The sequence below is a fragment of the Malania oleifera genome, chromosome 10, assembly GCF_029873635.1.
Source record: "Malania oleifera isolate guangnan ecotype guangnan chromosome 10, ASM2987363v1, whole genome shotgun sequence".
NCBI classification, from domain to species: domain Eukaryota; kingdom Viridiplantae; phylum Streptophyta; class Magnoliopsida; order Santalales; family Ximeniaceae; genus Malania; species Malania oleifera.
In genome coordinates this window covers 27,630,620-27,649,665 of record NC_080426.1, presented here as the reverse complement: position 1 = coordinate 27,649,665, position 19,046 = coordinate 27,630,620, and the positions used below count along the sequence as shown (strand labels likewise).

At 36.4% G+C, this 19,046-nt stretch overlaps 2 protein-coding genes across 2 annotated transcripts in view; one reads left to right on the top strand and one right to left on the bottom strand.

Moving 5' to 3' along the window:
• Nucleotides 1-15,022, top strand: part of LOC131166434 (protein ZINC INDUCED FACILITATOR-LIKE 1) — a 40,597-nt gene extending 25,575 nt beyond the window's left edge. Inside the window, exons 12-17 of the mRNA XM_058124978.1 lie at nucleotides 2,193-2,278; nucleotides 2,414-2,521; nucleotides 3,695-3,739; nucleotides 3,868-3,956; nucleotides 13,858-13,901; nucleotides 14,651-15,022. Of these exons, the coding sequence (XP_057980961.1) occupies nucleotides 2,193-2,278; nucleotides 2,414-2,521; nucleotides 3,695-3,739; nucleotides 3,868-3,956; nucleotides 13,858-13,901; nucleotides 14,651-14,748 (470 nt within the window). The 3' untranslated portion in view covers nucleotides 14,749-15,022. The remainder of the gene's footprint in view (nucleotides 1-2,192; nucleotides 2,279-2,413; nucleotides 2,522-3,694; nucleotides 3,740-3,867; nucleotides 3,957-13,857; nucleotides 13,902-14,650) is intronic.
• A 1,391-nt stretch (nucleotides 15,023-16,413) lies between these two features.
• On the bottom strand, nucleotides 16,414-18,561 carry LOC131166566 (uncharacterized). Its single transcript, XM_058125156.1, has 2 exons — nucleotides 18,244-18,561; nucleotides 16,414-16,470 (listed from the first exon to the last, which is right to left on the bottom strand). Exons 1-2 carry the CDS (start codon nucleotides 18,559-18,561, stop codon nucleotides 16,414-16,416), a joined length of 375 nt encoding a protein of 124 aa, XP_057981139.1.
• Nucleotides 18,562-19,046: the final 485 nt, after the last annotated feature.

Below are 19,046 nucleotides of genomic sequence, written 5' to 3'. Positions count from 1 at the left end.
TGATAAAATTAATCTTTGAATATATATTTTTTTATTTGGAATAGAAATTTATGTGACAACTGTTATTTTTAGAGATGTATTATACTTTTCTTTGTTTCTTATGATTTATTATTATTACTTTTTGGCCGCAGATATGTTCTATTCAACCAAAGTTTGCTTTAGTGCATTCCTGCTTGGTTATTTCATAATTTAGGTGTAGTAATTCTTCAGGTCCTGTGAGATTCTTCTGTTTGTGTGATTTTTTTACTTCACTACCTCTAGTTACATTCTGAAACCATGATTGCTTTTGTAATTTTTTTAATAGATAAATCTTTATTTCAAAAAATGAGGGAATGCAGGAAGCATACATAACAAGATAAAGAAGCAATGGGCAGCAAGACTCCTAAACTATAGACTTGTCAATAAAATGAAAGAAAGAACTGAAACCCACCTGCTTTTGCAAGTTGCAACCATCCAAATATAGAAAAGTTAAAAGCTGCTGCTCGAAATTCCACTTATTCAAATGATTCTCTGATTCATTCACTTGTAAAAAATTCACATCTTCCCTCAGAATCAACTTCAGTCTTTTTTTCCTGAATTTTTGAGTGCAATGAATCGTTTGTCCTCCAATTAATCTGCATATCCTTCACTAGAAAAGGCATTACCCTAAAGAAATGGCAAAAGCTGTCATCATATCCCGAATCCAGTAGCCAGAGGAATTAGGACAATGCAAAAAACAAATATGGAGCAGTCTTATCATGTTTCTTATGCACACAGCACATATCACCAGAAAAAAGCTGCTTCTGTAAAGCTTATCAGTAGTTAAAATCCAGTCCAATATCATTCTCTACACAGAAGAAAATAAAAGAGCAATCTATGAAGGGATTCTTTACTCCCAAACACCCAAGGAAAACTCCCCTCATCTGTACTGGGAAAAATCCAATATAATATTACTTCAACAGAAAAAATCCTTGATTTCTATGCAAGTCAATATGGTTTAATCCTCAGTCTATTTGCTGTCAACCTTTTCTCTGTTTCTCACTTGTCGTAGACTAGAGAGGTAAAAATGTCCCATCCAACCAAAATTCAGAATCAAAGTGATTTTCCATTCCCGCCTCCTTTGCAATCTCAATGTTGTCAATGTGATGTGATGGCATGTTATGCCCATTGCTTGTTGAAATGAGTTGATCCATGTATTTTATGTGACTTAAGAGATGAAATGAAGAAATTCTCACATCTTAGTACTGAGTAGTTTGTTTCAATGGTTAATTTAGGCTATGTAGCCTTGTGGCCCTATTGATAAGAGATGCTTTTTCACTTGATCTAGTTTCAGCTATTCACATCAACAGATGATTTAGTGGTTCCTTCGTTGCACAGGTTGCGCCCCAGTCATTGAAGTTTCTAACAAATTGCAAGTTCAAACTTAACAAGCCAGAGTTCTGATCCAAAAAAGATTCTGCAGGAGCATCCTTATCTAAACCTAGCTGACATATAACTGGAAAAGTTTGGCCTAAAAGGCTAGTCACCACATCATCCTCCCCTCTTCTTAATTGTAACTCTTCCCTACAATATATCTTTATCATAGACCAACTTCCATATCCACTTCCCTTATGCTAACACCATCCTATTGAAAGGGATGATCTTCCTAAGGGTTGAACTCCCTACTTTCACCAAAGTGCAAATCATATCCTAAGTGATTGTTTCTGGAGATAGCTGAATTGCCCAAATGGAAATCCTATTGAAAATTTTCGAAACCTTCAAGCAACAGAGATAGGACGTGGAAACTATAGAGAAGATAACTGAAAATGGCTAACGTACTACTAATCAATGTGAGATTAACAAACTTGGATAATGGTTATGCTTCCAATGAGCAAGGTCCTTCACAATTATTCAACACTGAACATTCTTGATATGTGTGTAGCCTAGAGGAAGACTCAAATAAAAGGAAAGTGATAATTAGTTTTGTACTCATAAAATTGAAGCAATGCTGAATGTTAAAATGCACTAAAAGCAATTGTAAGTTTTTGAAATGTGGATAATGTGTTAAAGGGAACATTGAATCAAATACATAACAAAAAGAAAGCCATAAGAAGAAATAATTTTCCAGCATACATATATATCCAATATTTTGTGTTTGACTTTTTTGGTAGTATCCTTGTTGCACTGAATGTGGATTCAGGACATGAAGTTGCTGACATATAATCTAATTTCAGGTTTTGGTCTTTTAGTCTTTCAACTTTCTCTATATCCATTTGTAGAGAAGATTCTTGGCCCCATCGTGATTTGTCGCATAGCAGGAGTAAGCTTTCATCATCTTGTAACATTTTAAGCATTTAAGGTGCTATCCACATTTTTTCCTGTATCGCATTGTTGTTTTATATTTCTTTCCTTAAAAAATATTTATTTATTTTTTTCATCTCTGCCCAAAATGTAGGTTTTATCCATACTGCTGCTGTCTAGTTATCCCCTCATGGCCATGCTGTCCGGTTTCAGTCTCACACTAGTGTTGAATTCTGCATCTGTGCTGAAGAATGTTCTCTCTGTAAGTGTATTTTACAATTTGAAGATTCTCTCCCCATTTGATTTGTTGAATTATAGTGATTTTGACATATAAACTGATGCTTGCACTATGTAATAGTCATTCTATCTTAATAACAACATATTCTTCATAATTCTAAATGAATTTTGTGTAGTCATATCATAAAAAGTGCAACGCCCAACTCCCAAGCTTGGCACTGTTTATCATGTTGGGATGTCTCTTTTTATGTTGTCATTACTTAAGATTTATTTTTTTGCATTTTTTTGTTTTATTATCTTTTTATACCTGTGTGCTTTGAAGTTTAATTATTCATTTTCTTTATGAATATGAAAGAATTATAATCCAATGTTATTTTGGTTTTATTTCGGCCTCACGCTATTGCTCAATTCTGCTTTTGTGATGAAGAATGTTCTCTCTGTAAGCATATTTTACAATTTGATGATTTTTTCCCTATTTGATTTGATGGACTATAGTAAATTTGTAAATGGAAACGGAGGTACTAGATGAAAGTATGCTTGCAATCATATTTCAAGTTGTATACTTGTATTTCTGATTCTTATGCCACTGTTCACTAATCAGTGATAAATAGACTACAGATGATTGCGAGATAAACAGAACAATATATCATTAACTAGGGTTTGTTAAATCTGGGGCCCTTTTCTTTCACTTGACAAAAATACTAACTGATTGCACTATATAATTGTCATTCTATCGCAATATCAAACTATTCTTCATAATTCTAAATAAATTTTTGTTGTGATAACAAGTGCAATGCCCAACTCCCAAGCTTGTCAGTGTTTATCATGTTGGACTGCCGATGTCGTCTTTTTTTATGTCGTCATTACTATTGATTTATTTTCTTGCATTTCAGTTTTATTATCATTGTTTACTTGCGCTCTTTAAAGTTAATTGTTCGTTGTCTTTATGAATATGAAAGAATTATAATCCACTGTTCTTTCCATTTTATATAAGCCTATGCAAGCAATGTTCATAAGCATAACAATTGGCACAAAGTACGATAAACCCATTTTTGTTATTTAGAAAGTTATATTGTTTGTTATTTATTCTTCACTTCTTAATTTAATAGTAATTTCAAATGAATGCCGAGGCTATGTATTCAAACTCCAAATTTATCAATAATTTTTTTCTTATTGGCAAATTTTTCAATGTTATTAGGTGTCCATTATAACTGGCACGTTCCTTCTGCAAAACAAAGCTGTGGTAAAACTATTCTCTTCGTCTTGTTCTATCGAGTGTTTTTTTGTTCTCACAATTTTTTGGCATTTGAAATTTTTAGCTTTTTACCATTTAATGTCTTAATTTAACTTCATCTTCTATGGTATGAATAGGACCAACACCAAAGAGGAGCTGCAAATGGCATTTCCATGACGGCAATGTCTCTTTTCAAAGCAGCTGGTCCTGCTGGAGGAGGTGCTCTGTAAGTCGAACATAAGTTTTTTTGCTATCTTTACTTTTTTACAATGTAAAAATTAAGAAATGAAGTAATTGATGATGTTTATATCTCAAAGTATGAGGTTCTGTTTATAGCCTCTTAACAAAAGAAACTGATGCCACTTTTGACAAGAAGAAAGAATTCTTTCTTCAACAAGCATTAGAAGCACCTACACAGGTACAAGGTAAATTTAAAACTTAAAAATGCACAGGGTTTAGAGAAGTCTTTTTTTAATGACCTGGAACTCCTTCCTAGGCAGGCCCTTCGGACTCACTTAGGTGGCACCAAACCGGGGGATTGAGAAGGGTCAAGGTAAGGGTAGAGATCCTCTTGTAGATCTAAGAGGGAGAGAAGGAGGGAGGGGGGTGGGTGGGTGGTTTGGGTCTTGGTTGTATCCAAAAATATTGCCTTGGTGGGAAGCAGTTATGGCGTACTCCCTCGGAACCTGACTCCCTTTGGCATAGGGTGCTTTGAAGTAAATTTGAACATCAACAAAATGTAAAGTTGGAGTAGTTAACAGTACCTAAGTCCCTGGAAATATTTGTCAAAGATTTACCAATTTCCCCCCTAATGTTTAGTAGAAGATTGATAATGGGCAGAGAATTCAGTTTAGGGAAAGATCATTGGATTGAAGAGTCCCCTTTGGCTTGTTAGGTCCTCGCCTTTTTTATTATATATCCTTCTTTATGATCCGAACTCAGATTTCCATTTCTTGCAGGAGGGTGGGTGCTTGGGATTTTATTTTTGTGATCAATGTTAATGAAAAGAGACGGATGATCTTGTTCAATTGTTGAATGTGCTTGATTTTTTCATATTCACTTGGGGAGTGATGGAAGAATTTGGTTTCTCACCCATCCCTAAAGCCCTTCCTGATACTCGACAAAACCCTATCCAAAAAAAAAATTATTGCTAACACGGTAAAGCTTTTTCAAAATCTAATTCTAAACTCAATGCCTTTCCTCCCTCTTCTAACGGCATCTTCTGTAACTTCATTTGCCACCAAAGCTAATTCTAAAGTTCTAAAACTTATCGTTGAGCAATGAAAGCACTCTGACAATGAGAAAAATTGTCCACTAGCACTTCAGCCAATATCTTAGAAAGAACTCAGTTCAAAATTTTATGCGCACTTGTCACCAAACTGATGGGCCTAAAATCCCTAACCCCATTAGATCATTCTTTTTTAGGCACAAGGAGTTAAGGATAACAAAATTTGAATTTATACTCCTAGCATCACACCTTTGGCGAAACTCATTAAACACTTTTAAAAGTTCTTCCTTTAAAATGTCCCAGCAGTATTTTTTTTAAAAAAAGTCATTGTAAACCCATCAGGCCCAGGTGATTATCTCTTTTCATTTCAAACATCACTTGTCTAACCACATCTTCCTCAAAAGGCCTCTCTAACCAATCAGCTTTATCTTATCTGTGTAAATTGGGCACCAATCAAACCCTCCCTTAACCATGATTCTACCCTCATACTCTTCTAAAAATCAATGCCTCAAAAAAATCAGTGATCATCTCTGCAATAAGCTCGGGATTCTTCGTGACCTCATCCATATCATCCTCTAATTATTTAATGGTATTCTTCCCCCCTATCATGTGCCACTCTATGAGAGAGCTTCTTATTGCAAATCATCTTTAACCCATTTTGTTCTAATTTTCTACCTCCAACTAGCCTCCTCTCTCAAAAGTCCTTGCTAACTCATTTAATGAATTATCTCTTCTACCTGCTAATTCCCCTGAAACAGAAATCCATTCTCCTATGTACCCAAACCCATCTTATTTGTAAAATTTCCCTCTTTCTAGTTCGCACATCTCCAAACTTCAACCTCCTCAAACAAAACCCTCCCACCTTTCCAATGCGCCCCCACCCCAGCACGCTCCATAACCAAACTATGGAAATATGAATGAGTCTGTTAGTGGATTTAGTGTGAGTTATGTTAATAGTGAAAGTTAGTGAGGGCATTATGGTCATGGGCATAATACTTGACATATATTATAAACATGAATGAGTCTGTTAGAAGTTTTCTAGCCATTTAGCATTATTATTATGTGTTATAGTTATTTTAATTAGTATGAGTTAGTAAGAGTATTATGGGCATGGGTATTATAAATAGAGGGAGGGACCTATCATTGAATTTAGGCCTTTCATTTTACCCAATTATTAAACATGGTATCAGAGCAAGATACGACCTAAACCCTAATTGCATAACGGTTGCTAAATCAAACCCTAAATATCATAATACCACTCAACCTGCTGCAGTAGAAGGGTCATCAGCATCCCAAAGTTGCAGAGCAGCTTCAGCAGTTGCCAGAAAATACTGCAGTCGCCGGAAAAATCCTGGATGCTGCTGTCCTCTTCAACACCTCAAGAAATACCTCATATTTTGCAAAACTAATCACATAGCAAGCGACAGAACCTGATGATCTGCCAGCCCTCAAAATTTCATAGCGAGAGGATCCTCCATGCGCTGGCATGTGAGACATTTTTTAGCAGTCATTTTGCTCCGATTTCCTCCCCATTGTCTTGAATCCTTCCTCACCATAATACCAAGTTGTTTGTCATCTTTTTTTGTGCAAAGGTATCACCTTTTTTTTAGTTCTTCATGTGCGGAGTTCTGGGGATGATTGTTTGCTAATGCCTGAAGCTGTTGGTCAGCAATTATAGGTTTCATTGAGGTCTGAAACAGTGATATTGCTGTGTTCTTGATTCATTTTTTAACTTTCTTGTTCCTTGTGTGCTTGTGGTTAGCTCCAGTTGTCGAATGTTGTGTGTTGGGATGGCGTCCATGAATTCTAGGAAGATGTTGTTCGCTGTGTACTTCAGATGTTCTACTGTATAGAGGCTGTTTGGTACTGTTACAGCTGCATGTTGGTTTCTTGGTGATGTGTTTAAGTCTCTTGGAGCAGGGGCAGCATTTATACATTGATTTTGTAGGGTTGTGGCAGTGTTCCAGTTGTTTTAAATTTCTTGGAGCAGTGGCAGCATTTATACATTGATTTTATAGGGTTGTGGCAGTGCTATGCCCAGTTGTTGGTGACTCGTTTGTGGTTGAAACCAGGGTTGACTCGTTTATGTTTGGTTCGTTGGTCTGAAAATTCAGTTGTGGTTGTTTTGATTGGTCCATAAGTCCACTTTTTGGAATCCCAAGAGCATTTTGTTCGTTCTATATTTCTGATTTGCTGCTGTATCGAGGCTGTGTGTGTGTTGGGATGGCGTCCTCAATTCCCAAAAGTGTGTTTCCATCGGCAAGCATTTGTTGAGGTGAACAGCATACTGTAATTGTCTTGGGAGAAGATTCAAGGTTCCTACAACATCAAACATCCCAACAAGCATCTCATCACATTGCTTTGCTCAGAAGAGTAATCCTATGGTTTATATGTCATTTGGTATCTCTCCCACTGGTCCTTGGGTTATCAACTCTGCTGCTACTAACCATGTGACAGGTGTAACCAACTTCTTTGCTGCCCTCCAATATTCTAAAAATCTACCTCAAGTTACCCTTGCTAATGGGTCCACGACTGCAGTTAAAGGGATAGGAACAGTAAATCCTACTCCCTCCATCTCTCATTCTACTGTTATATACATTCCTAAGTCCCCATTCAATCTTATCTCAGTTATAAGCTTACAAAGGCACTAAATTGCTCTTAACTTTTTTCCCCATTTTGTGATTATTTAGGATTTGAAGACTAGGAAGACAATTGATATTAGACGTTAGGCTCGTGGACTCTACTACTTTGAGTCGCTCTCTTCTCCCATTGCCTGCACAGCTGTTGCTACATCGCTTCAAATCCATTGTCGCCTTGACCATTTGTCCTTGGACAAATTAAAATAGGTAGTTCCTACCTTGAGTTTTGTGTCTAGCCTTGAGTGTGAGTCGTATTAGTTGGCAAAACATCATCGTGTTCCCTTTGCTTCCTAAGTCAACAAATAGGAAGATAGTCCTTTCATGCTTGTCCATTCTAATGTTGGGGTCCGAGTCGTGTCAGATCAAAATTGGGGTTTTGGTACTTTGTTACATTTGTTGATGACTACTCTAAGATGACTTGGTTGCATTTAATGAAAGATTGTTCTGAGTTGTTTAATGTCTTTTGTGCCTTCTGTTCTCAAATAAGGACTCAGTTTGATATGCCAGTCAAGATACTTCATAGTGATAATGCGAAGGACTACTTCAACACCCAATTCAGTACCTATATGACTAATTCTGGTATGATCCATCAGCCTTCATGTGCCCATACTCCACAACAAAATGGAGTTGCAGAATGGAAAAACAAACATATTCTCGAAGTCAATCGTACCTTATTATTTCAAATGAATGCCCCCAAAGTTTTTTGGAGTGATGCCGTGCTCATTGCTTGCTCTTTTATTAAAAAAATGCCATCCTTAGTCCTTGGTGGTAAAATCTCATATTCAGTTGTCTTCCCTAAGGCTCCTTTGTTCTCTCTTCCTCCTCGTATATTTGGTTGTGTGTCTTTTGTCCTTTAGTTAACTCCAAAAATAGATAAGTTGGATCATTGCTCTATCAAATGCATTTCTAGGGTATTCCTATATTCAAAAGGGATATTGATGTTATAGCCGTACTTTATATCGATTCTTTGTCTCTGCTGATGTCACTTTTTTTGAGTCTACACCCTTCCTTTGCCTTGTCTTCTAGATCCTAACATAATAACTGTGCTTAATCCTCCAACAACTTCATCCAGTTTGAGTCCTTCTCGTTGCTTGGATCATCCCAATTTGCAGGTATACATATGGCGACTCAAGGGAGGAGAGCCTCCTCTAGCTTCCACCTCTATGCCTTTAGTTCCCTCTCCTAATGATCCTATTTACCAAGATGTTGATCCGCCCATTGCTGTTCAAAAGGTAAACATAGTTGAACCCAACATCCAACATCTAATTTTGTTTGTTATGATTTCTTGTCACCCTCATATTACTGTTTTGTTAGTAATTTTGTCTTTTGTTGTTCTATCAAAATCTGTTTCTGAAGCCTATCCCATTTTGAGCGGAGGAATGCAATGATAGAAGAGATGCATGTTTTAAGAATAATGATACTTGGGATTTAGTACGTATTCCTTTTGATAAGTTTGTGGTTGGTTGTTGTTGGGTGTATTCTGTGAAGGTTAATCTAGATGGTTCCTTGGCTCGATTGAAGGCTCGCCTTGCTGCTAAGGGATATACTCAGGTGTATGGCTTGGCCTATTCAAACACATTCTTCCCTGTAGCCAAATTTGCCTCAATATGCTTGTTCATCTCCTTAGTGACCACCAATCATTGGTCTCTACACCAGTTACACGTGAAGAATGTTTTCCTACATGGTGATCTTTAGGAGGAGGTCTATATGGAGCAACCACCTGGGTTTGTTGCTCGGGAAGGGGGGGGGGGTGGTCAGGCTTATTGTGTTGGCTCAAGAAGTCACCATATAGTTTAAAACAATCTCCAAGGGCATGGTTTGGTATCTTAAGTACTATAGTACTTGAGTTTGGCCTTCAATGGTGCGTAGTAGATCATTTTGGATTTTATCGCCATACTCCATCCAGAAGGTTTCTGCCTATAGTGTATGTGGATGATATAGTGATTACTGGTAATTATGATCAAAGTATTCAAAGTTTAAAGCATTTCCTGTAGACTAAGTTTCGGACAAAGGATTTGGGACCATTGAAGTACTTCTTGGGTATAAAAGTATCAAGATCTTGTACAGGAACTATCTTGTCTTAGAGAAAGTATATTCTTGATATTTTATATGAGATGGGGCTGTTGGGATCCAAACCCATTGATACACCTACGGATCCTAAGAGTAAGCTACTGCTAGATATGGGTGATTTGTTGCCTAACCTAGGACGGTATTGAAGACTTGTTGGAAAGTTGAATTATCTTACAGTCACTCGACTAGATATATCCTTGTGAGTCAGTTTCTCGATCCCCTGAGAACTAGATGCAGTAATTCACATTTATCTCATAGGTGCACCAGGGATAGATCTATTATATTAGGATTGGGGCCACTCTTATATTCAAGGATATATATAGATGCACATTGGCTGGGTTGTCTTTCGACTAAAGATCCATAACTGACTACTGTATCTTTGTTAGTGGTAATTTGGTGTCTTGGAAGAGTAAAAAAAAATAAAAAAATAATGGTGGTTAGGTCAAGTGTTGAGTCAAAGTATAGGGCTATGGAGCACACTGCATGTGAGCTTGTTTGGTTGAAGAACATGTTGAAAGAACTAGGTGTTCCACATTCTCAGCCTATGGAGTTGATGTGTGATAATCGAGCTACTATCCATATTTACTCCAACCTGGTCTTCCATGAGTGGACAAAGCACATTGAAGTTGATTGCCACTTTATTTGGGAAAAATTTGTATAGAAACTCATTGCGACTACTTATGTGAAGTCTGAGTTTCAGCTTGTTGATTTATTCACTAAAGCCTTGGGAGGTGCTTGTGTGAAATTCATTTGTAACAAGCTAGGAGCATATGACATATATGCTCCCAGTTGGAGGGGGAGTGTCAGTGGTTATTTAGTCATTTAGCATTATTATTATTATTATTACCTGTGAAGAGTTATGTTAATAAGAATGAGTTAGTAAGGGTACTATGGTCACTGGTATTGTACTTCACATATATTATAAATAGAGGGAGAGACCAATCATTGAGGTCAGGTTTGTTAGGACTGGAGGAGCCCATGGGTGGGCTTGATACATATGGGTGGATACCAATTTGACCCAAAAGCTTAAGCCTATTGGGTCTTGGGTCCAACCATGTATATAAACACCCATCATCCACTCTAATTTTCCAATGTGGGACAAGTTCACAAGTGGAATTCTCAACAATCTCCCCCTCACTCGTGAGTTCCAACTGCTCCCCCTTGAACGGAAATCGTCTCCCTTCTGGGAGTAAGTTCAATTCTCCAACAGTTGCTTAAGTGGACCTTACCACTAGTGTCTTACATGCGTCGGATTGCATTCCACGAGCCTTTAAACCAATCCTACCTCTCACGTCTTGACCCTATTCGGATCTATTCGCAGCCTAGATGATTCTTATTGGTCTCAGCCACACACTTGGTCCTCCAACTGTTAGCACGTCAGGAGAATTAACTTCACGTCTTGACTTTTTAAGATGTTGCTCACCCAGAGTTACGAACCGTCGTATCTGATACCACTTGTTAGGACTGGAGGAGCCCATGGGTGGGCTTGATACACATGGGTGGATACCAATTTGACCCAAAAGCTTAAGCCTATTGGGTCTTAGGTCCAACCATGTATATAAACACCCATCATCCACTCTAATTTTCCAATATGGGACAAGCTCACAAGTGGAATTCTCAACAAGGTCTTCCATTTTACCTAATTATTCAACAGTCTTAACACATGTTCTTGAATCTAAAAGGAGTCGGGCCTCATCTCATAGGATTAGACTGAAGCACTTAGGGGGAATGGTTTGAAACCAAACTAGGAAGCACCTCCTAAGTTGGACTAGGAAAAAGATCCTCGCAGCAAACCAAGTGAACTGCAAATTACAGAGAGGGATATCACATGACTTTCACTCTCTAAAATAAGTATCAAACCCCTTGTGCTGATGGTAGTCATAGAATCCCTCAATTTCTCATTAGTGGACAGAATAACATTAAAATCTCCCCCTAAACACCAATTAGGAGAACATAAACCATACACCACAACTAACTCCTCCCAGAAAAATCCCTTGAGCCTTGGACATTTTGGCCCATACACTGTAGTGAGCCCCCACTTGCTCAACGTTTATCATCTAACAGGACTGACACAGAATAAGATCCTAACGAGTTATCCGCTTCACAAGCAAACCCAGTATCCCATATAACAAGAATGCCCCGCAAAGGGGCAACAAGAAGCTAACTAAACCCAGCCAAATGCTCCTAATTAATCCATTAATCTCTCCCAGTCTATAATTGATCACTATTATTAAATCATATTATTATATTAACATGCAGTATTATCACTTTGTGATATTATTATATTACAATAATTATTTATTTATTATTGTTATATTACCACTTCACTTGTAAGCTTAAGCTATTAGGTTGTGGACCAACATTTTTCGTCAAGCTTTAACACTTCCTCACACGTGCAGCTTGATTGCATATGGAGAGATAAACTAACAATAAATAACCGCCACACAATAGATACAGCAACAAGACTAGAACCTAGGACCTCCTGCTAGCCATAGCTCTAATATGATGTCAAATTATCACTTTACCTAAAAGCTTAAGCTGTTGGGTTGTAGACCAACAATGAATACAAAGCTTTAACAAATATGATTATAATTAGTAATTAATTATTATTTAATACATTTAGTAGCTATTTAGAGTACAAAAAAGATAGTTATATTAATCCTTTAAATTATTTTTCTCGAGGATATGATGGTAAAGTTAAATTTAATTTGATAACTTCCTCTACTTTCAGTGCTCATGTCATACATTGAAATGGAATTGGTATTTCTATTTTGGGCTAGATTACCAGCTCCAACCTTACATTAGGATCCCTATTCTCTCTCTATCAATTCCATTCCTACCACAATTCGATTCTGTGAACTAAACCAGAATTAAATTTGCTTATTATCCAAGTTTATTTGCATTAGTATTGCAATGATGAGGAATATATGCAAGTGATGTGGCAAATCTTCAAGACAGCAGGACAGAGTGACATCTTAGCCTGATTGTTGATTGATGTTTCTTAACTTTGTTCCTCTATTTTTTCTCTTCATTTTCCTTTCCTTTTGTTTTCTTCTTGGAGGATATGTTGCCCCCTCCTCTTTGTATTTTTTTTGCCACCACCCGTACCCCCGCCCGCCCGACCGAAAAATCATGAAGCATAGATGAACATTTTAAAGCCTATTACTACCATGGCAGGATGTGCAAGGCTTTTTCTTTGCCTCCGAGATTTTTGGTAATGATTCCTTGCCTCTAGCTTTCTAAGCCTTCAAGTTATCCAATCATGTAAATTATGCATTTTTTATCTTGCAAATTTATTCCTCAGCTAATTTTTGAACCCTTTTTTCAAGTATATACTCACCATAATCTAAGTAGAGGTAGTGCCTTAACTACTTCGGAGATTTGGGGTTTAACTTTTGTGGACCCCACATCACTGTAAATCTACATCTATAGAATTAAGCAGCCATAAACATGATGAGAAATCTGCCAATAATGATTGAACGGAGTACTTTTTAGGTAGTAGAACCTAGTGATTCATTGCCCCTTGTATTTCTTTATTCATCTTCACATGATGTAGCACATCTGTGCTATATCTATTATGTAATATATGATGGGGGGCTCTAAGCCAGAATGCCCTGTCACCTACAACTTGACTTACATTAAAAGATGATCAAAATAAGAAATCTTCAGAAGTCCTAAAATTTGTTCACAATAACCCACTTAATTTATGCTTATGAGAATTTAGATTTTGCGTTTATAGAAATGTAAGTAAAAAATGCACCGTGCTTAGAAAATAGAATGAAATAATAGGAAGGGGTAAAGTCTACAGAAAATGATGTTTGTGTTGCATGGTCAAATGACAATACATATGTTCTCCATGTTTCATTATGTACCAATTTGTTCGCTAGAACCCACTTAATTTATGCTTGTGAGAAGAATTCGTATTTTGCATTTATAGAAATTCAAGTTAAAAAATGCAACATGCTTGTTAAGGTCTGATTCTTTTTTAAATAGAAAACAGAATGATATAATAGGAAGGGGAAATGTCTATACAGAAAATGATGCTTGTGTTGCATGGTCAAATGACAATACATATATTCTCCATGTTTCATTGTGTACCAAATATATCAAATTGATATAGACAGAATGATGCTTTAACTTGCATGTTCTTCACAAATTTATTTGGTTGTCACTGATCGTGATTATTGCAGCTTTTCTTGGGCACAGAAGCGTCAGCATGCTGCCTTCTTCCCAGGTATGATGGCCTATTATAATTGCATAGCAGCCTTTTGCATGTCACACTATTGATTGACTTACCAAAATGAATTCTTAAAATTCAAATTAAACAAAAAAAACATATCTTTCAAATTCAATGTCACATAAATTCATTTTTCTTTATTGCTGAGGACTGATAAGAAAAGAGGCAAATGTCTACTTGTTGCATCCAAGAGTATTAGCAAAATACGTGATAATTTTTACATTTTTCTCTTCCACAAGCAAGACGGCTACCTATTCATGATTTTAATTTACTGAGGAGCTGTTGAAATTTTCGTCATACTTTCTAATTCCCACATTCAAAATAGAAAAGAATGACAAATAGCAATTTACTAAATTTCCTCGAAAATTTACAAATTATTCAAAATTTAGTTCCTTATCATTCTTTAATCAAACAAAGAAATGTACGACACACCATTTGACTTGGATAAGATGGACAAACGACCCAAAAAACGGCCTGCGAAAGTTCCTCCAATGAATTAGGTCCATGGTAGTGAAACACAAGATAGGGTTTAGAAACATTTAGGTCCCGAGTGGATGAGATTTCACTTAAATGGTGGTCAGTTTTTTAGAGTCATTTTAAACCGCTCAAACAAATTACTAGTATTGGTAGCTGATTTATTTTTTTTATTCTTTGTTTTTAAACTATTTTTTCATCTTTTCTAATGTATTCAGCACATGACATCTCCTTTAAAGTTGCACTGATTAGAGTGAGCTTGTTAAATGCAGGTGATCAGATGGTTTTCTTTATCCTTAATGTTATTGAGGCACTTGCAGTGTTGATGACGTTTAAACCATTTCTTGTTGAACGCAATGGATTTCAATGACTCTAATTGAATTTTAGGACCAAGATGGCCAAAATATTCCTAAAAGTTCTTGCATTGAGTACATATTTCATGCTCCTCACCGTTTAATGACCATGTGCCCTCTAATCTTCAAAGGTCATGCTGCAAGTTGGGCACACGATTAGCTAGGTGGAAGTTATAAAATTTTTTCATTTCTTATCCCGTGTAAAAGAAAGCTGTTGTGTGTTGTTTACATGAAGTAGTTGCTTTCAGGAGTTGAATTCATTTTTGAGAAATCCATTTCACATTTTGGCCAGTTGGTTATCCTATCTGATATATATATATATATATATATATATATATATATATATATATATATATATATATATATATATATATTTCTCTTGTCAATTCATTTTTGTGTCCAACATGGTATTCTTGACGCATTTTGGACTATATAGGATAATTTTTAATTATATACTTTGGGTTGATTCATTTAACAGCATTAGAAAAAAAAAAAAAAACATTATGATAGTTTTGCATCTTCTCCAATTATTGAAGCCAGTGATGTATGTTGCATGTTCCTTAAAGAAGAGTCCACTTGTCTCGTTTTTAAAAATCCTTTTGTTCGATTACTAATAGGATGCATGTGTGTTTCACTGAGAGGGAGGGTTTGTTATCGAGCATATATCCAGCTTTTTGAGTTCCAATCCTTGTAGTTAGAACTTGGAAACATTACAAAAAGAAAAAAATTATAAAGAAATTTATGTTTTCACATTTAGTTATCAGACGAAAGATAATAAAATATGGTAAGTCAAAAAAAAATTATTCTTCTAGAAAATTTTTTATCATACCTTTGAAAGATGAGGATATTTTTGTCAAAAATTAATTTGACAAAAAACATTCATCTCTCTTGAATTTTGGCAAAAAGGTAGAGACCTTTTTCGAGATTTTAAAAATGTGAAATTTTTCTATATATATATATATTAAAAAGATATAAGTGGATATTTGTGTACTTTTAACAAAGGAGGGATCTTTGGAAAATTTAAAATCTAAATTTTTGAAACGCGTCATTATCTTTTTAAAAAATTTTAAGAGAGGTTAGCGTTTTTTTATCTAAAATAATTTTAAGGGATCCACTGTGATCTGCCCCTTCTCCTGGACCCTGCCTACGCAGATGCTTTATGTATATACATATATTTATTTATTTATTTTTCCTCTATTTCTTTAGCATGGACTATACGTTATTGCCTTTGTTTATTTTTTTTTTTTGATAAACCAGAGACTCCAACCTTAAGTCGATCCTTCGTACCTTCTTAAGCGGCACCAACTCTGGAAGTTAAAGGATACCCCCAATCCTTTCCGCTAGGTAAAGTCAGGATTTAATCTTGCATAACTTAGCAGCAGCCATAGAACACAGACTGGTCCACCATGTGTAACACCTTGGTCCCAACTTACGGCCTGGGTGTTACTGTAGTAACGTCTGTGTACCTGATATACTTCTCAACAAATATATACGCAACGGAAAACATAAACATCCATCAAACTATTACCAGAGTTCTAACTGCCTGATAGATACATATAACTATTTTAACATCCATATACAATACTGTATGATACTCGACGCATCCTCCAGTCTTACAACATTTTACAAGTTTTGAAAACATATAACATAACCTACAATATCGAGCTTATGGAGACGCTCGCTCAAAAACAAATCGCTACCCTGTCCCAGTCCTTGCTAATCTCAACCTCAATAAGGACCTAAAAAGGCAGTTTGTATGATAGAGTGAGACACCTCTTGTAAGGGACGATTAAGTTAATAATAGTGTGTGACCAGCATGCTTTAAGTGTTTAAAATAAACATAAACATATATAATCATCGTTTCCGTAATATTAAAATATGTAGCCCATTTTCATTATATGAACAATCCCATAGTATATAACAACAATTACATAAATGTATAGATATGCAAGATATGACACGCCCTCAAACTCTATACCATGTATAAATCCCCATAATCGGGGTTGACCGTTCTTACTGTCTCAATACAGCCTGGGTTCATAAAGATCAAAAGTATAGTGCCCTCACTAGCAACGGATCCGTGCCTACACTATTAGTCTCCAGGGTTCCTAAAGCATATCGTGCAATTTAAGTAATTTAAACACTCCTTTGAAATCATTTCACAAAACACATCATTACGTGAAATCGAGCCCGTAACCGTCAAATAAACTTCCTGCATTTTCACAACAGTTCCATTATTTCACAACATCAACACTTGCCACACGGTTTTCCACATTTGAAAACAACCCAAAAGTAAATATAAATAGTTAATATCATAGTACGAGTTTTAAACAATGAAAACAACATTTCCAACTGGTGAAAAGGTCCAAAATGACAAGTACAATATTCGAAAATTTAACATTTGAATTTGACCGGTTGATTTTGAAAATAAAGTCGGTTTACCGAACCAGGGCTCGAAAACCCTAAAATCACCGTAACTCAATATCTAAAAGTTATTTCAACATTTCAATCGACTCATATTATATAAATCACTGTATTAACATAAACCCCTTACTTGCGTGTGAATTAGAGTTTGAAACGACCCGGAACTCAAACCCTAACTTTCCGAACCTCGAACCTAAATGGTTAAAAAAAACGGCATGAAAACCCTGAAACCCAATACTCGAAGAACAACACTTCATTATAATCTCATATACTACAGATCTACCAGACCAAAAGTAAAAATCGATCCTTACCTCGATTTTTGGGAAAAACTCGGAAATCTCCTAAATAAAATTCTGATCCATAGAACCTGTAGAGATTCCTTCCCTGATTCACATAGGGACGTCGGATTGTCGATTTCAGCAACACATGGCCTAGAAATCTTAGAGAAAGAGAGAGAGTGGAGTTCGTGTCTAGAGAGAGACAGAGAAGGAGAATGAGAGTTTATAAAGAAAAAACTAACTTAGTCTTTAAGTAATCAAAATAAATATCTCCTCTAAGATATTTATACATAAATATCTCAAAATATCTCCTTTCAAAATATTTTCTCCAAAATATCTCCTCCAAAATATCTCTTTATTTATTTATTTATTATATATATATATATATATATATATATATATATATATATTGGATCAGATTACTACAATCTCCCTTCCTTATAAAATTTCATCCTCGAAATTTGCTAACTGTTCCTATCACATCATCTGAACTCTAACTACTCTATCTCTAGGAAGAGCCAGTAGCCACCCACATAGCAGCCCCGTCTCAAATTTATTACCTACCCTCGTTTATGGTGGAGGAATATCGTAGTTACATACAATAGTCTCGAAAGCTCACATTACATATACAAACTCTATTAGAGACAATCCACATACCCTTACCATAAGCAAAAGGGGATACACTCACATATCTACATTACCTGTTTAACTCTGAACATCTTTGACTAGTTGAGGATACTTCTGACGTATCTCGGCCTCTAATTCCCAAGAAGCCTCCTCAACCGCGTGGTTATGCCATAACACCTTTACCAATGGTATCTCCTTGGTACGCAGCTTCCGTACCTTCTGATCCAAAATCTGAACTGGTACCTCACCATAAGTTAGCGCTTCACCGATCTCTAAGGACTCACAACTGATCACGTGCAACAGATCTGGAATGTACTTCCTCTGCACCGACATGTGAAACACATCATGCACCCTAGATAAAGTCGGGGGTAAGACTACCCGATAAGCAATTGGGCCTATCCTCTCCAGGATCTCGAATGACCCAATGTACTGAGGACTCAACTTGCCCTTCCTCTTAAACCTCATCACTCCTTTCATAGGAGCAACCCTCAGAAATACCATATCTCCGATATCAAATTTCAATTCCCGTTGGCGAGTATCGGCATAACTCTTCTACCGAATCTGAGCCGATCTAATCCTTTCTCTGATAAGCTCGACCTTTGTAGAGGTCTGCTGAACCAACTTCAGTCCCAAAATCTGCCGCTCACCTACCTCATCGCAGTACAACAGAGTTCAACACCGACAAACATATAAGGCCTCATATGGTACCATCTCAATACTGGTCTGGTAGCTATTGTTATAAGCAAATTCTACGAGCAGTAGATACCAAATCCAACTGTTACCGAAATCCAACATGTATGCCCACAACATATTCTCCAAAATCAGAATCGTCCTTTCAAACTGCACATCTGTTTGCAGGTGAAAAGCTGTGCTGAATGTGAGCTGTGACCCTAAGGCATCCTACAACCCTTTCCAGAACCAAGACGTGAAACATGGGTCTCGATTTGAAACGATAGACACTAGGACGCCATGGAGCCGTACTACCT